Source organism: Argiope bruennichi, chromosome 9, assembly GCF_947563725.1.
Source record: "Argiope bruennichi chromosome 9, qqArgBrue1.1, whole genome shotgun sequence".
NCBI classification, from domain to species: Eukaryota; Metazoa; Arthropoda; class Arachnida; order Araneae; family Araneidae; genus Argiope; species Argiope bruennichi.
The window spans coordinates 3,555,000-3,572,954 of record NC_079159.1 but is presented as its reverse complement, the minus strand read 5'-3'; the positions used below and the strand labels follow the sequence as shown (position 1 = coordinate 3,572,954).

The following is a 17,955-nucleotide window of genomic DNA, read 5'->3' as shown; positions in this document are numbered from 1 at the left end:
TGGTCATCGAGAACGCAAGAAAAATGGGAAACTGCAGTCGCTTGAAATCAAAAGTGGGAATAATGGGAATGCGTGGAAGGACCACATCTTCTCCAATCGACTTCCGTTAAGAATAGTTGCCTCTCTTCTTGTCGCATATTGGTCTTTTGATTCTAATGCGCTTGATCAAGTAGCATATAAACGTTGTCTTTCAATTCTTGCCGCATGTTGATCTTGAGATTCTGAATTTGCAGTTCGTAAATGATTTACTTTATTTCTCGCTGGTCGTTCCTCGTTTGTTTAAGAAGCTCGAATTGGCTTATTTTTACGTGCTGCACTAGTAGATGTATTAAGTAACGAACGTTTGGGAACTTTTTTTTTCTTTGTCGAAGCAATCAACACGATATACATTTGTATAATCGAAATATTGTTTCTCGATTCACTGAATAAATAGAAAAATTAATGTTTGCACTAAAATTTCCATTATATATAACTTAACTTGATCATTATCGATAATAATAATTCGGTTTTGTATGTGTGAATAAACTCTGAATGATATGTGCGGGGGGTTGTCGCAGACAAAACATTATACATGCTGAATGACAACTTCCAGTGTAGAAGACTATTCATTAATGAGAAGAAAGAAAAAAGAAAGAAAAAAAGCGCTTGCCCTAAATATTTTCGATTTCGCTTCACTCACAGTGATTGGCATCAACCATAATAATTTTATTTTGTTTGACATATGTGCGATTAACTCCGAGTGACATGTGCCGTTTCCTGTTTGCCAATTTTTTAAAATAACCTTCGCGCGGGTGCCAGCAATAAGTTGACCAAGTTTCATCGAAATCTGTTGAACGGTACGACGGCGCATAAGGTACGAACAAACAAAAATTCATTTTTATATATCAGATTATGGATGAGATATTGAATCTGAATTCGGTGATGAAATGGTACATTTTAAGTAATTTATATGATTTTTCGAAACAAATGAAGGAACAATAATATCTGCAATGAATAAATTCTTATCAATTAATGTGGGAACATTTTCACTAAATCCCCAAATTCTTTCTAATTCTAACGATTACACAGATGTATTATTTACAGACAATAGTAGATCGTTCTTCCAGTTCTCTTCAACCATTTCGTTGAAAAGCTCTTAGCTTCCGTTCACTTCGTCAATAACCCGTTATTGACTCATCTCCGAATTCAAACGTGAGCCACGAGAGATTCTGTTCAATCACGATTCAAGCCAGCTCCCTTCGGAACCAACCGTAAAGAGCACCACACTCGCAGTTGCTACTGCAATCCCATATTATAGTCTGTGCATTTTCTGTAGGCGGTTCAAGGTTACATTTTCTACTTCATTACTGCTTGTCTGCCTCGCAACACTGTCACTCTTTTTTTTTTTTTTTTTTTTTTTTTACACAGTTGTTAAGGTATTCCGAAGGTAAGGTATTTCCGAAACGTACCGGCGTGGGGGAAAAAAAAAATACACGCTACATTGAAACTATGTGAAGTGTTCTATGTATGTTCTATGAAAAGCATACAGAAATTACATTGACTATAATATGTGATAATAAGGTACAATCAACTTTTCGATATATATTAATAGCGCTGAAGATTTACATATGTCTTATGTTGACAAATTCTACGAGTGAGCAAAATTTTAAGAAATTGTAACTACAGAAAAACTATTATATTCCGTCCACAAATCAAGAATGCCTGAATTCTAAGGCTGCGTTATGGCCCGTGAACATGAAGGCAAAAAAACTAAAAAAAGTTTGATTTCCAGAATATTTTAACAGAATATATATAAAACAAACCGAGGAAAATTACAATATGCGATTGTAAACATAACAATATAAATATAAAATAGGATTTGTATTATAATTTCATAAAATTATAATGTTTTAAATTTTAAAAAGTGCAATCCTATAATTAAAAAAGTATTTATATGTATTAAAAAGTTTGGGTATCTTTTTACTATTTGTTTCAAATAAAATATTTCAGTAATTTAAGTTTGTTCCACAATTTTTTTTAAACTTAAAAACTCTTTCATTGAAAAATATTTTAGTAAATCTACAAATTTTAAGTAATTAATTCAATTATTGAATAATAATAAGTTTAATAACTTAAATTTAAAATAAATTAAGTGTTAATTAATTTAAATAAGATAATAACTGATTAAAAAACATAAAATTGATTAAAAAATACCATTCACTACTTAGGACAAAGAAAGTTGATATTGTTTATTCCAGAATATAAATAGTAATACTTTCCCTTAATAGTTTGATTTATAATTAAAAAAATCATAATAGTTGGTGAAAGGTTGATGATGTAAGCAAATTCTTTTTTTAATGAGATCAATTGCCTTAAAATAAAAATGTAAAATAAAATGATTTTGTTCAAGTTAATTTTTCTCAAATTAAATTTTAAATCAAAATTTCTAAATAAAAATTTCTAATTTCTAAATTCTTGTAATGCCCATTCCATTTAGAAAATATGCAAAAACAGAAAGAAATCATTGTATCTTTATTCTTTTATATTATAAAAACATTAAAGTAATATATATATATATATATATATATATATATATATATATATATATATATATATATATATATATATATATATATATATATATATATATATATATATATATATATATATATATATATATATAGTGTCCGCCTTCAATTTAAATAATGTTTATTAGAAAATTAGCAAAGATAAATTTAAAAGCGCAAATTAATTTAGTTCATATTATTTTCTTATCATCACTACAACCTACCTAGGAGAAATTTCAGAATAATTTAGCGCCCGTGGTATCAAATTGTTAAAATCTGCAACTATAGTATATATAACACTAAAAAAAATGAGTGGCCGTCTAACCGTGACCCACGAGGTCTAAACGAGCCTTTAACCAGTCAATCAAACGGTTAAAAGCGGTTTGTTACAAATTTATTCGCGAAAGTTAATGGACAAAATCACATGCACATTGGCAGTGTTTAAAAATAATTCCATTACCAGGGGAAAAGAAAAAACATTTACAAAAACGAAAGAAAAACAACTGAAAACGAATATTAGCTGTTGTATACACTTTTGAACGAAATTGGATTATTATATTAAAATCAAAGAATATATATTTGGTGGTAGTTTAACTACATAAACTTTTAGCCCACCAGCCCTAATAATAATTAAAAAAAAAGAAAACCAACACGAATTTTAGCAGAATTCTTAATAAAATTGTACCATACAAAGAAAAGTGGAAAATTGATCCTTATCAAATTTTTTCCTTTATTGTATAAAAAGAGAAAACGATTTAGAAGTATTTACTTTCGCTACGCTTTGTATAGGAGAAGGAAAAAAAATAAAGAATGGCATGAAGGAATTTTAGTGACAACCTATTTCATATACATCAAAAAGTATAATTAAAATGCTACATCTTTTCTTGCGAAAATATCCAGAGAAATACGTCCCTCTAATATATAAAATCACAAATTTAAAGTGTTTAATATTATTTTAAAATTCAGAAACATTATAGCACAGGAGATATTCTGAAGATATACAGAATAAAAATATATTTAAAAAATAGTTGCAATGCCATGCATTCATTATTCTGACGATGTCTTATTTATTCCCTAATGCTAAATAATAAATAGCATTGACTATGTAAAAGCATGAATGCTAAACTGAAGCTCAGTTGCGACTGAATTAAAAAAAAATAATGCATAAAAAAACTATAATACTTTCGGATTACCATTATAATATCAAAAATTGTGAAAGAAATAGTGAGGAAGGAATGCATTTTTAAACGATTGATTGAACAAATGTATATAGTAAAGAATATTAAAATAGGACAAGTAATGAAATGGTTAGTTGATTCAAAGCAGTCAGCACAATTTGTAGCAGAATCTATTGTAAATTAGATGCTTAATAGCTGCGCTTCAATTTTGATAGTACATGATGCAAAAAATATTAACAGAATTTGCTGTCATAAAATTATAACTATGAGAAGAAAGAGAATTAAAATTCCCCAAGCCACTTATACATTATTTTTATTTGGTGGAATATTTACTTGTAAGTGATGTATTTCAGATGGGCGACATATTTAAATGAGACCATTTATTTACAACATTGCATATGTAAAATTGGAGTTGGAGTTTGAACCACTTCGGAAAGTTGGTGCCGTGTCTTCTTTTGAATAGTTTTGTACTGATATTCTTGAAGTAAAGAGAATTTGCTCTTATTTCTTTTGTTCATTAAAAGTTCTATTTTCAACTGGTGGTTGACAAAGGACATTGAAATCTGGAGAGACCTGTCCTTTTTTCACTATTGTTTTTGAAAATTAGTAAAGCTCAGCCATTCAAAGATTATTGTGGCGGAAGAAGATTTTAGTTTGAATTCTGTAAGCATTATGCAACCCATAATGGCGGATAAATTCTTCAAGTGTGGAAAATCCATAAACGAACTGGTAGTACGTCTCGGACAGAGTAAATATGAAGAGATAAATATTGTTATGACAAACGCAGATACTACATCAAGAATTCCCCAAATGAATCCTTTTACTCTACAAACCTTCATTAAAGGGAAAATAAATCGCCATGCAAATATATTGTTACAAACCAGTAATTTTGCTTCCCAACACGAATAGATTCATCATAAGAAAGATCGTTTTACAGTCATCCGTATTGGATGCTGTCGGATGTCGAGCCAGTGATTCCAGAGCTTGGAGACTTTAGTGCCAAAATGGATGATACTCGAAACTTCAAGAATTTTGTTGATCCATCCATTAGGAACAGAGATACGCCTGATTGGTCTAGAAGATTCTAGTTCCGCCTCCCGGAACTATAAAAAAACCGGCATTCTCAAACTGTGGTGTGTCGTCGTCGTGTCGAGTAGTCGGAGTCGCCGACAAGTAACGAGCCTTCCACAGATTAGCGAAGAAACAGCGAATTACCAGCATTGTGTGAAGCGAATCCTATTGTCTACTGTGGAGGCAGCGTCGTATATTGTATGTAGCCAGTTGTAAGAAGTAGTGAATCGGCAGCTAAAACAAAAGAAGACAGCGAATTCAGCCGTTTGGAGAGATCGTAGAGCAAAGCTCCGAGCAACCTCTCTCCTGCTAGATTCTGTCTAGCCGCTTCGTGTGCTGTGGACGATTACTACTTGTGGGCTACTGTCTGCTGTCCTGTGTTCGTCTCGGCTGTAAATATTTGTCATCTGTGTATTCGCCTTCTTTGTGTTCGTCTCTTCGTGTGTAAATAAACGTTGTTGTTTTTCTACTGAGGCCTGCTGATTGTGGTCTTTTCACACCATATCATTACCACTATCAAACGAACCTGACGGTGAAGGAAAATCCCTAACGATATTAAACATGAAATTTACCCGCAAGGGGAAAGTCATGTTTACAACACAAGATCCTGTCTGTGCAGCTCAATTACTTAGCCTAGACACATTAGTAAACATTCAAGTTACGACGGACCTCATATGGGAAAATATAACTACTCGTTTTCTCCTCTACGATATCCCCACAAAAGTCTCGCTGCTGGAAATTGCCGAAGAAATAACAAAAAAAAATAATGAGATAGAAATTGAGGAAATGAGGTGATTCTTAAAACAAAACGACCCTCTGGAAACATTACCCGTACTTATTACGAAACTAGGAACACGTTTGCCGGTGGATATTAAGATTTGGTTTACAAATAAAAGGGTGCAATTTTTCATTGATAATCCGCGACAATGTTCAAATTGTTACAGTTTCGTGCATCCTTCAAGGATATGTGAAAAGCAAAAGATTTGTCATCTTTGTGAGGACACTCACGCAGGCATCTGTAAATCACAACAAAAATGCGTAAACTGTAAGGGCGAACATTCAGCCACGTCGAGAGGATGACCATTTTTTATTACAGAAAAGGACATTTTAGAACTAAAATGTAAAAATAGTATTACAACAGCTGAGGCAAGACGAATCAGTCAAAAAAATCTAATTACGCGGCAGCTATTCAAATAAATGCATCAATAAAAAATATCGAAGAAATAATATGCGACAAAATGGAAACTGTGCTCAACAAAATGATTGATTCAATTTTGCTTACAATTAAAATCAAAATGGAAGAGCAAATAAACGCAATCCTAGGGATGTTCGAAAAATTGATGGAATCGTTATCGCATAACTTTGTGGTGGTAATATTATAAGCCAGATAACAACTTCCGGAGAAGAGAGTACTCTTTTGTCTAGTGGTTATGTTACTCGGCTATGAACCCTAACGTTGCCAGTCCGAACCTCAACCCGCACAACTTAAACGTTATGAGTAATCTTGGAAGCGAAACTCTTTCTCCATCAAGAAAGAAAAAAGCCTTAGAGAAGATTCGGAAAGCATCTGCTAGTCCAATGCAATTGGATGCAGGTGCTTTTGGTTAGTTCTTGGAATCTCTCATTCCTTTTTTTTTCTCTCTTGTGTATCTTTAAACGTTTTCGTTTTCCCATAATTCCACTGGGTTTAGTTTTTTCGTAATTTATTGTTGGTTTTCTCTTTTTCAATGACTTTCGTATAGTGGAACTGTAGAGGTCTTAAAAACAAAAACAAAAACAAAAAAAATTGGCTAAAAGTTTCATCCTTTTTCTACATCCGAATTCTGGATTTTCCAAGAAACATGCTTCAAGCAGAAATATCACTTCTTGTGTTCAACAAAAATTTTGTTTTATTTAGACAGGCAAGATCAGCCTGGAGTTGGTTTAATTACTGGTATACCGAATAACTCATCTGGTAGAATTATCTCAAATAGTGCTACACATAATAGCAACCTTGAAATACTTGCAGTTGAAGTTTTCCTTAAAGGTTCATATTTCATTATCATCAACTTATATGCCCCAAAGGTCTCAATATAGAAAATGTAAAAAGTTTTTTTTATTCTTTTTCCGTCCCTGTTTTTATGTTTGGTAACTAATCTTCATCACCCTCTTTAGGGATCAAATAAATCATCTCCTCTAAGTAATAATTTCGTAGAATGGCTTCAAAATTCCAATTTTATCTTCCTTAATACTTTGAACCCTACATATGCCACTTGCTCTAGATCAGCATCGCTGCTCGATCTATTTCTCATAGCGTTGATTGTTATGTTTCGGATTCATTCTTTGAAAGTGATCATTGTCCGGTCATAATTATATGGTCAAATTTAGAGCCTAGTGCAAGGTATTTAAAGACAATTGTTTGGAATCGGACTATGGTGAAATCGGCAAAAGTTTTGACTACAAAAACTGATCTAAATACATTTATGCGCAGAAAATACAAAAAATAATACCATTGCCGACAAAAAATCATCCTCCCTGGTGGAACCTATCTTGTCACAGTTTTCAAAAATTGAAAATTATGTTTCGAAAAAGAGCCACTCGTTTCATTTCAAAACCAGACTGGATAAAGCATAAAAAATATGCAGTAAGACTTCGTTTTCATATTAAAAAGGCTAGTCGGAATTATTGGGACAAAATTTGTAATATTTCTACAAATCCCAGAATGTTTTACTCGATACTCAACAAATTTTACAATCATTCAAACCAAGAATTGAATGTCTCAAATCTCATTCAGCATAACAATCGTTTTATAGCTAATCCATCTCAGGAAAGCAATCTCTTTGCTGATTTTTTTGCTGACTGTGCTTTCGAGCATGAGCCAATTCCAGTTGATTATAGCGAAGACGACACTGCTTGCCTTAATTCCCTTTTTCACCTACAAGAAGTCGGACACGCTATTAAAAAAGCAAGGAATTCCACACTTGGAGCTGATGGTATTACAGCAAATTGGTTTAGAAATCTTAGCATCACAGATCTAATAAATATCACATCTGTCTTTCAAAAGATTCATACAACATCTTTTATTCCGGAAGAAAGAAAACATTCACTCATTGTTCCAGTTCCTAAGCCTAATAAGGACGAAACAAAAATCACTTCTTATGGACCAATAGCCCTCACCTCTGTTTTCTCAAAAACATTTAAATGAATTTTGATTCAATCTATCATTTAGTAACTGAGAGAAAAATTCCTTCTTTTGTGAATGGTTTCCAACCCCTCAGGGACAATCAGAAGGCAGTATATAAAATCCATACAGCCATTATAAAAGCCCACAATCTAAAAAAATATTTTATTGGAATTAGTTTAGATCTTAAAAGTGCTTATGACTCGGCTTACATTGATGGTCTTATGCTGAAGTGCCTTCAGCTTGGTATCAAAGGCAATATTGCAAAGGTCATGCATAATTTTCTCCAAAACCGAACTTTTCAAGTTCGTAGGAGAAATTCACTTTCTAGAAAAAAAACTACCCAGAAAGGTTTGCCTCAAGGAAGCGTTGTATCACTCATATTCTTTGTAATTTTCCTTGCGGATTTCTTTGAAACTCTCGATGTTGGTGTGGAATGCTCACTCATCGCTGATGACATTTTTATATTTTGTGCGCATACATCTTTGGACTACATTTCAAAGCTGCTGCAAAATACAATGGAAAATGTCCACAAATGGTGTAATTATTGGAAACTTAAAATCAGCCCCGAGAAAGGCTCTATTGCTGACCTATCCAAAAAGAAATTGCAATTGACAACTCGAATTATATATGCTGATTTCCCTCTCCCTTGGAAACAATATATTAAATATTTAGGCATAATTTTTTTAATATAATCCCCCCCAAAAGGGGATTATATTAAAAAATATACGTGATAAAGCGCTTTGAAAAATTAATGCTTTAAAATCTATAGCGTATAAAACTTACGGCCCCAGAACAACGGATATCATAAACATAACCAATAATAGCATTTTAAGTCTATTTTATTATAGCAGCTCTATTACCAATAAATTCTCCGAAACTCAATATAAAGCTTGTAATTCAGTACAATCTATAGCTCTTAGAATAGCACTTGGGCTGCCTAAATGGATGCCAAATATTGTCCTAATGAAAATCACGGGCCAGGAAATGCTATCAGAAAAAATTAAAAGATTTGCTGCGCAATTCTTTCTCAGGCAACTTGGCAATGGCATTCATTCATCTATTTATCATCAAAGCTCAAATCTTGGAATCAAATTAGCTAAAAAAGACGAAATTGTAATTGAAAATTTATTTGCAAATCTGAATGCTACTACAAATCATATTATTGCTTTGCCAGACCCCATTGTCTTCCAAAACAATTTTTGCAAAATTCATCTTTCAGATTTTAGTTTTCAAAGTAAGGCTCTTCCTAGTTACATGATCAAGAATCTCTTTGAAGAAACTATATGCAAAGAATTTCAAGATTTTTTCATTATCGCAACGGATGCTTCCAAATCCTAAACTTTCTATTCAAACTACTGCGGGCATCTCTTGTAACCAATCCTTCATCTATAGAATTCCACCCTTTCAATTCCATATTTACAGCGGAAGCTTGGCACTTTGTCAAGCTCCAGATGAACTTTCAGTTACAGGAAAAAAATCTGCTTTTATTGACAGACAGCTATTTGGCTCTTCAAGCTTTAAAATGTCTCTCAATTCAATTCCCAAACGTCATTCATAGTCTTTTAGCAAAATTCAAGCACAGGGAAAACTGGAGACCACACCAAACATATTCAAAGAATGTGTTTGGTGTGGTCTCTAGGACATTCACAAATTCATTGGAATGAAAAGGCGGATGTACTCGCAAAAAAGGTCGCGGATTCGCACCCGTTGCTGAAGTGGATTGCTTCAGAAGATCTAATCTCTCATTATCAGGAACTCTCACTACAAAAAATGAATCACATTTTCCAAAATAGTAAATATCAAGAAACTATTGGCGATGTCCCCCCCCATACTTTCCCTTAATTCTTTGGCTCAAAAATAGGAAAAGATATCATAATTGCATGCCTTTTAACCCGAATGATTTTAACTCCAGCTCTATTGAATAGATTTGGACTATATAATTCCCCTCTCTGCCAAATTTGTAATCTTGAAAATAACATTGAACATATCATCCTGTTTTGTTCCAAATACGCAAACCATAGGTCAAATCTTTTTGCAAAACTTAAAATTAACATTCATACTTGTTCGTTTCTCAAAGTGTTTATTCGAATAGCTGTCTCTAAAAAGCAGTATCTCCGGATTCTTCTCCAATCTCTGAAGTTTTTTAATATTTATTGAATGAACTCTCTTGGATTTAAAGGATAACGGCCTCTGTTGCCAAAAATCCCATTCTCAATCCATTTCAATCAAATCAAATAAAAAAATATGTAAAATTTATTGCAATGCCTTTTAAAGAAAAGTGCAACATTAACTATATTAAACGACGATTACTACACATATATATTGGAATATAACTCAAAACCAATTAAACTTCATTAAATTATCTCTCACAATATTTTAAAGATTAATTCAATCTGTAAATCAGAATTGATAGTTGAAGATAGAATCTTTTTGTAATTTAAACTCTATTTTTGAGAAATCGATAAAATTCAATATGTAAACATTATTATTCTAAAAACATTTGAGTAAGAACTTCACAGTCAATTTTATTAATTCTATTGAAGAATTTATCTTTATTGGGAACTAAAAATTCGATTGGTGGCTCCAAAATTATTCACTGGGGGGGGGGGGAAGTATTAATATACAAACATGCTATAAGACGTTCTTTTCTGTAAATTGCACGATATAAAAATTGCCATGCACATGATGCAGCAGCTAATACTATCAAGTCTAAAACATTATCATGCAATATTTCACAGCAGAGGTTTGAAATTTCTTCTTTTTTTTTACAATTCAATTATCAGAAGCCCAAAATTTAATATTGCATAAATTATTTTTTTCTGCTTGCAAACATCACAAGTTAATTTTAATTATTCGAATTCTTTGCTAATGCGTAATACATTCAATAAAACATTTATTTATTAAAGAAAAAAGTAGAGTATGTTAGAAGTAAACCACACTCTTTATTTTAAAGTGCATCTTAAAGAGATTCCACTAGCAGTCCCCATGACTCATTTGGCAGAACATCAAACTATTAATTTGTGGTTTGAATCCCAGTCATAATAGATTAATATAAGAGCTGATATTTTAATTCAAATTATTATTTATGTTATTAGCAGCCTTTAATAAATATTTCAGAAAATTTTTATAAGTGGATAAATTCCAAGTCCCAGAAATCATGGGCAAGTTCTTTTGTTATTTGATTTATACTAATAAATCTAATTTTTTGTGCCATTTGATTCATTGCATTTTAACAGCAATACTGTATTGTTGATTTATTAAAATTTATTTAATGATAAATTTATAGCTTATTATATATTTTTAAAAATTATTTTTTAAAATTATCATAGACAAGCAATTAGTACAAAGATAAATCAAACCATTATATTTATTAATCCTAATATTGCAAAGTTACCTTGCAAATCAAGAAATATATAGGCAGAAAAATACAATCATCAGGATAAAGAACATTTTATTTTTAAGTAAAAAAATATTAAGTGCATAAAAAAATTATATATATAATGAATACATAAAGCAACTATTAACTTTTTTACAAAGTTCTTCACAGAGAATATTATTAAACAAATTTAACACGTCTATATACAAATTATCCAAGTACAAACACCAAATATGAAACATTATCAACATAACAAAATGAAATTTTGTAATTTGTTTACTTTAATTGGAATTTTCATAAAAGTGGATTTATACTTAGACACTACAATCCACCAGTAAGACCACTCATGCGCAGAAACTTATCTAATTGAGACAAGAAGTTGTTATTGTCTGTTTTCTCAGTGCATGCACAATCTTCTTTCTGTGCATGTGTGACTTATTGCAATCTTATAACTTGCTGAGTGTAAACCCAGCTTAATGCTGCTCCTTACACACTCGATAAAATAAGTAATAAAAATATTAGTAAGTTTTTAAATATAGAATTCAATCTTTTGTACAGTTTGAAAGATATGCAAAATAAATTTTACACAATGTTAGTAATTAATTTTTCATTCCAGACAACAACAAAAAATCATAAAATGTTTTAAACATTGAGTTCAAATACTTTTAAAACAACAAATTAAAAGGTCATTATTTAACATGTCACAAACTCTTTAAAAAGTTAATGAAAATGTAACATATGCAGTTCTAAAAATATTGTAGCAATCTAACAATTAATGGATAAAATACTAACCAGACAAGTATTATTTCTTTCTTGGAAAATGTAACCTAAGAGGAATTCTAACAATAAAATAACACCAACAAAGCAGACAAAGAACACATACACACAAACAAAAATTGATGAAAATATAATAAGTTCTTAAGAATAATCAAAATTTGCAAAATACCTTACAAAAAAAAAAAAAAAGAGGTTTTATACTATCTTCCTTATCTGGAATTATTAGAAGTAGCACTATTTTGGTTATTGGATGAAAGTCTAATAGATTTTCTTGAAGATTTTGCAGCATTTTTCTTTCTACACTGGCAACTCTTCTTTGAAATTCGACTACCAGATGGTCTACGTGTTGCTAGTACAGAACTTCGTAAGCAATGTCTAGCAGGGCTGTTCAGTTCTTTGGCAAAGTCTGTGTAGGTTGTACCATTAGGTGAAGCTTTCATGTTAACTATACCAGACTGGTTTCTTTCCATTAGCACCTTTTTTTTATTTTTTTTTGTACCACTTCCACCTGTACAAACATGCTGCCTGTCACATTTTCCAACTGTACTGGGCAATATTTTACATGGTTCAGAAGATGGAGTAAAAGGTATTCCAGCATTTGATTTAAGTAATTTACCAGGAGCAGAATTGGGCAGTGCAGATGGAGGACGTTTCCCCGGTGTTATAGCAGTAGGCTGTATCTGTGATCCAATTTTGTGTGCTTTTTCACTCCATTGATTTGTTATCAATTTTTTGTAATCTTCACCGTCATACAAAAATTTGCAATTATTCAATGTTTCATATTCTTCAATGTCCCTGACAATGATGGTTTCTAATGAAGGAAGATCTTTCTGTAGTTTTTTTCGCTCTCTCTCTTCTTGAAGCAGATTTCCTTTTCTGTTTTTAAACCTGTTTGGATCAGTAGCTTTGCTTTCTAAAATAGTTTTCAAATTCTTCAACTCTTCTCTTTTTAGTATATTTTTTAGAATATGTTCCACATCTTTATAATATGTTTTCCATTTTTCAACCTCATTTTCATAAGCTTCTAATGCTTCCTCTGTCAATACTTTTATAGAAGAATATTTAAAGCCTTGTCGAATAATTTCTGAAACATGACATTTGTCCCAGATTTCATTCAATTCTTTTTTAAGACAATCAATGACCATTTCAATCTTTTCCATTTTGATTTTCTCATAACGTTCAAGCTCCTGCTGAATAGATTTCAGTGTGGAGAGACGGCAATCAACATGCCTGGAAAGAAACTCTTCTCTTTCATTGTAATCAATTTGGAGTCTTTCCCACAAAACAGTTAGCTTTTTTAACAAGTCCTTCTTTTGAACTTCCAACTCTGTTCTTTTGTGCTGAACTTTGCTGATCACTTCTTCTAATGACTGAAAAGTTTCATTGGAAAGTGAAAATGTTTCAGTAGCTGAAAAAATTTCATTTTCAATGGAAGTTTCAGGAGGCAATTCTGTTGCTTCCCAAATTGCTTTTAATTCTTTTTTCATTAAAGAAAGTCTTTTAAGGCGTTTTTGTTTTTCCTCTTTTAACAGTTCAATATGATGTTTAATTTCATTTATATCTTTCTCAGAAGGAATCCCAGAAGCGTGTATTAACTTATGATCTGGCAAATTTAAAATTTGACAATATTCCAATTCAATGTTTTTCAAATCTTGATAAATTTTGATTTGCTTATTTTTTAATTCACACAAGTTCTCAAATTCACGGGATAATATTTCTTCTTTCTTTAATAAAGAAACTTCGCTTATTTCCTTAGGCTTTACATGTAAAATAGATGATAATTTTTCTATCTTTATCTTGTAATTCTCAATGCGTTCTACAGTTTCTTTATGCAAACTGGCCTCTTCCTCTAAAATATCTTTTGCCAAGTTCAATATATGAATCCATACACTCCTTGCTCGCTGTGCTTTCTGATCTTTATCAATACCAAAGTCTTCCCAAATGTTATATAACTTTTGCAAACATCTTTTAACATTTTTTATTCCTTCGTCCTCAATTTCATCCAAAACAGTTTCATTTTTATTATTCTTCAGGAATTCCATATTCATCAGAAGGAAAAACCTAAATGCTGTTAAAAAAAAAGGGAAATTCAGCAAAAATTATAGTACAGAATTACTTAAATTTCAAACAAACTTCTTCACAAATAAAATGACAAGATTCTTATATTTATCAATTAGTTTTTCAGTATAACTGCATAGAAAATCATTGAACTACAAAACTGTTGTAATAGATATCTGCATAAATAACATTCAATCAAACTGGATGACAATGAAGCAAAATAAATGCGAAATATGAAGACACTTTAAAACTCTATATAGTAACTTGTTAGCTTTAGTCTACAAATGAAACAGTTTTCCACTAATAGTTATTTATAAGAAATTATAAATTCAGTCTGATTATGAAATTTTTATTGAAATTTTTGTTATTTATATATGTATATTTACTAAAGATTAAAAATATGCAACATTGTTAAAAAGCTAAAAGCAAGTATAGTAAGAAGTTCATTTTAAAAATATGTTTCACTAAAAAAATATTTGAATTTTGTCAATAAAAATATTTAATCATCAAAATTTATCTCCTTAAAAATAAATCCTACTTGACGTAGTACATACATGCCCAAGCACTGAAATATTTTTTCGAACCACATCCCTTCTTCAGCAAAGTTTTCAATCAACTTGAAAGAATTCCTACAAAGTGATAATTTGAGTTTTTCTTTTGTAAAATTAATGTCTCCTTAAAACTACACAAGAGCTATTTTGAATTTTAGAAAGAAAGGAAATCAGAATTAATTCTGTTGCATTCAGTACTTAATGTATGGCATTTGTTACATTTTTAGTCAAAAATTAGTTTAAAGTACTGTGTTGTGTGATAGTGTAAAATACCTGAATTGTCTTCTCATAAATGTAATTGTTATGATAAATATTTTCATAAAAATGCCATACAATACCCAAATAATACTTTAATGATTGTCTATCCAATTGAAATGTATTTCTTCTGATAGTCTTCTATACTTATATAAAGCTCAATGTGTGTGTATGTTGGCACTCTATAGGCCAGACCGTTTGACCTACAGCTACCAAATTTAGTACACGTATACCCTAGAGGTCGGGAATCTGCATCGGGGGTTCCTTTTTTTGAATTTTTAATTAGATTAATAATTAAAAACTAACTTTCCCGCCAAAAAATCTTTTTCATTTTCCCCACAGCCAAATGAGTAAGGCTTCAGTTATTATTTTTTTTTCCCCTGCAGTAATGAGGCTAGGGTTAACATTTTTCAGCCGATTATTTCAAACGATTGTTTATTTTCTTAAAGTAAGATGCATTTAAAAAAAAACATTGCTAATTAATCAATCTTTCAGATTCATTCTGAAGTGCTTTTGAATTAAAACAAAACAAAATAAATAAAATTAAAAATTTCTAAACTGCATAGGTTACCCCAACTCACGTAGAATAATTCACACATTTGCATTACCATAACTGGCGATGAAAATTCACGCATATGCATTGTGTTCTGATTGTTGAGAACGGATGCGGATTTGATTTAAATTATTTTTAGGTTAGTTGTATGCTTTTGTAATTAAATTGTTTTTTAAGTAGTTTTTTTTCATCCTGTTTTCAACCGATTATTTTAAACTATTCGTTTTAGTTTTTTAGTGTTTGATGCATTTAAAATAAAACATTATTAATTAATCGATCTGCTCATGATGAGCTGAGAAAATTTTGTTGCGAAATTCTTGAGATACTATATAAATTAAGAAAGATATTCTTTAGTGCCTATAAAGTTTAAACGCTCAGTGACTCTGTTTTCAGTAATCATATTATAAAAAAATGTTTTGTTTCAGTAAAAAATATTATTATATTAATTGCAAATTAATTCTTTCCACTTTAATTTAAGGAATAAATTCTACGGGAACTTAGAGAGATGCATATTATGTTTATATTTAATGAGAAATTATGATTCAGTGAATATTAAATGTGCACCTGGGGCCCCTTTTTTTGAATTTTTAATTAGAATTTTAATTGTTAATTAAAAACTAACTTTCCCACCAAAAAAAATCTTTTCATTTTCCCCACCGCCAAATGAGTAGCCATTAAAGTAGGAATTACATAAAATATTTAATTAACGGGAGCTAACAGAAAGTTAGAGAGAAACATATTACGTTATGACTGAAGGTCTTTATAATATTATGAGTGAATTATGTGACTATCAAAATTTGAAGTTTTAAAATATTTTGATAAAGAAGCTATTAAAGTAGGAATTGCATAAAATATTTAATTATTAAAATTTTAACGAACATTAAGATTGGCGAAGAGGCTGGTCGCCAAATCCGGCTAGTAATAAATAAAAAAAAGAGTGCTATTTACATTAATGAACTTAATTTTTCCAAAAATTTGATGTCCTCCCTTTTTACATCAAAGGTGATTGCTTAGTATACATATATATCAATATCATGCTTTCATATCTCATTATTAGTTATAATATGTAACATGCATGCACGAGCAGAATTTTATCACTTGAGTATATGTCCATTGATCTATCTGAGATGAAATTTATGAGGAAAATTTACTTCTTTTAGACAAGCATATGACAACACAATGTGCAATTAGATGTTTGTTATATAGAATTATAAACTTATTCCTACAATAATTTTGACACATTAACAGATAATAAAAACTGCAAATAAATTTTTTTTCCTCTATTAGTTCAGCACAAGCAAAAAGTCACTAAATAATTTAGACCTGTGCCCCTCTCCCAAATTTATAAACTTGTATGTAAGTTGATACAAGTCCTGGCAGTGTCTTTTTGGTACAAGCACAAATCATTTGCTGACCTTTCACTTTCACTTGAAACCGAAGAGTACCAAACTACTTATATTTAAGGAAAGTAAAAATAAATATTATACTTTAGATTAAAATTGCTAGCCTCTTTTAATATAGTCCAACAAATAAAAACAGTAACCAAGATAAACATATGTATAGAAATAAATTTATAAGGTTTTGGTAAGCATTCAAAAAACTAATAGATCAAAATATCAGTAAATGTAATGTAAATGTAAATATCTAGTTAAGCATTAAAAATTATATCGTCACATTAAAATTGTCAAACCATAAAATATATATGAAAGATTAATCTTTAAAACAAAAAAAAAGTGTCATTTCTGGAGTAAAAAGAGAGCAGTTTTTTAAAAAAATAAAATAAACTGCCAAACTATTAAGGAACATGCATTTTAAAACCAATAAATTAATGGTAAAAATATCAGCAGCAAGACAACGTAATATAAATATGAATCATAAAACCCTAATTTATGATATTTGATATTTCATTTATTCAAAACAATAACAGACGGCGACAGGTGCCAGCATACTTTTTAAATGTTGCTTACATATGAATGGAGGAAAGTGATGAAAACAAATGCTCTAATCATTTCTATACGATTATCCTGTTAGTTCATTTAAATGATTTTTCACCTTGCTAATCACTGCATAACTCGTTTCTTTATATTAATAGGAACTGCAAAAAATATATATATAATTAAATTAAATGTCAACATTTGAAAAATATAAGCAATATACCTTATAAAACAGAAAATACAATGTAGCAAACACATCCGATTGATCATAAAATTGTTTGTATCAAACCGCGGTTTTAAATTTAAACATGAAATTAATAATGCCAGATTTGTTTAGAAATCTATACGGAAGTAAATTATAATAATGTTTAATGAATAAAAATTGATGCTAACATTTGTTTTACGCTTTTGAAAATCTTCCAGAATTTTTAAAGCTCAAAATAAGGTTTTTTAAGATTAACAGAGCTCCTGAATTAATATTTCTTGAGTTTGT

General features: G+C 30.5%; 1 protein-coding gene across 1 annotated transcript; it reads right to left on the bottom strand.

Annotated features, from left to right (window-relative positions):
• Positions 1 to 11,534: 11,534 nt before the first annotated feature.
• Positions 11,535 to 17,754, bottom strand: LOC129983951 (protein regulator of cytokinesis 1-like). Its single transcript, XM_056093683.1, has 2 exons — positions 17,686 to 17,754; positions 11,535 to 14,179 (listed from the first exon to the last, which is right to left on the bottom strand). The coding sequence occupies exon 2, from the start codon at positions 14,157 to 14,159 to the stop codon at positions 12,321 to 12,323; it is 1,839 nt and encodes a 612-aa protein (XP_055949658.1). The 5' UTR covers positions 14,160 to 14,179; positions 17,686 to 17,754; the 3' UTR covers positions 11,535 to 12,320.
• Positions 17,755 to 17,955: the final 201 nt, after the last annotated feature.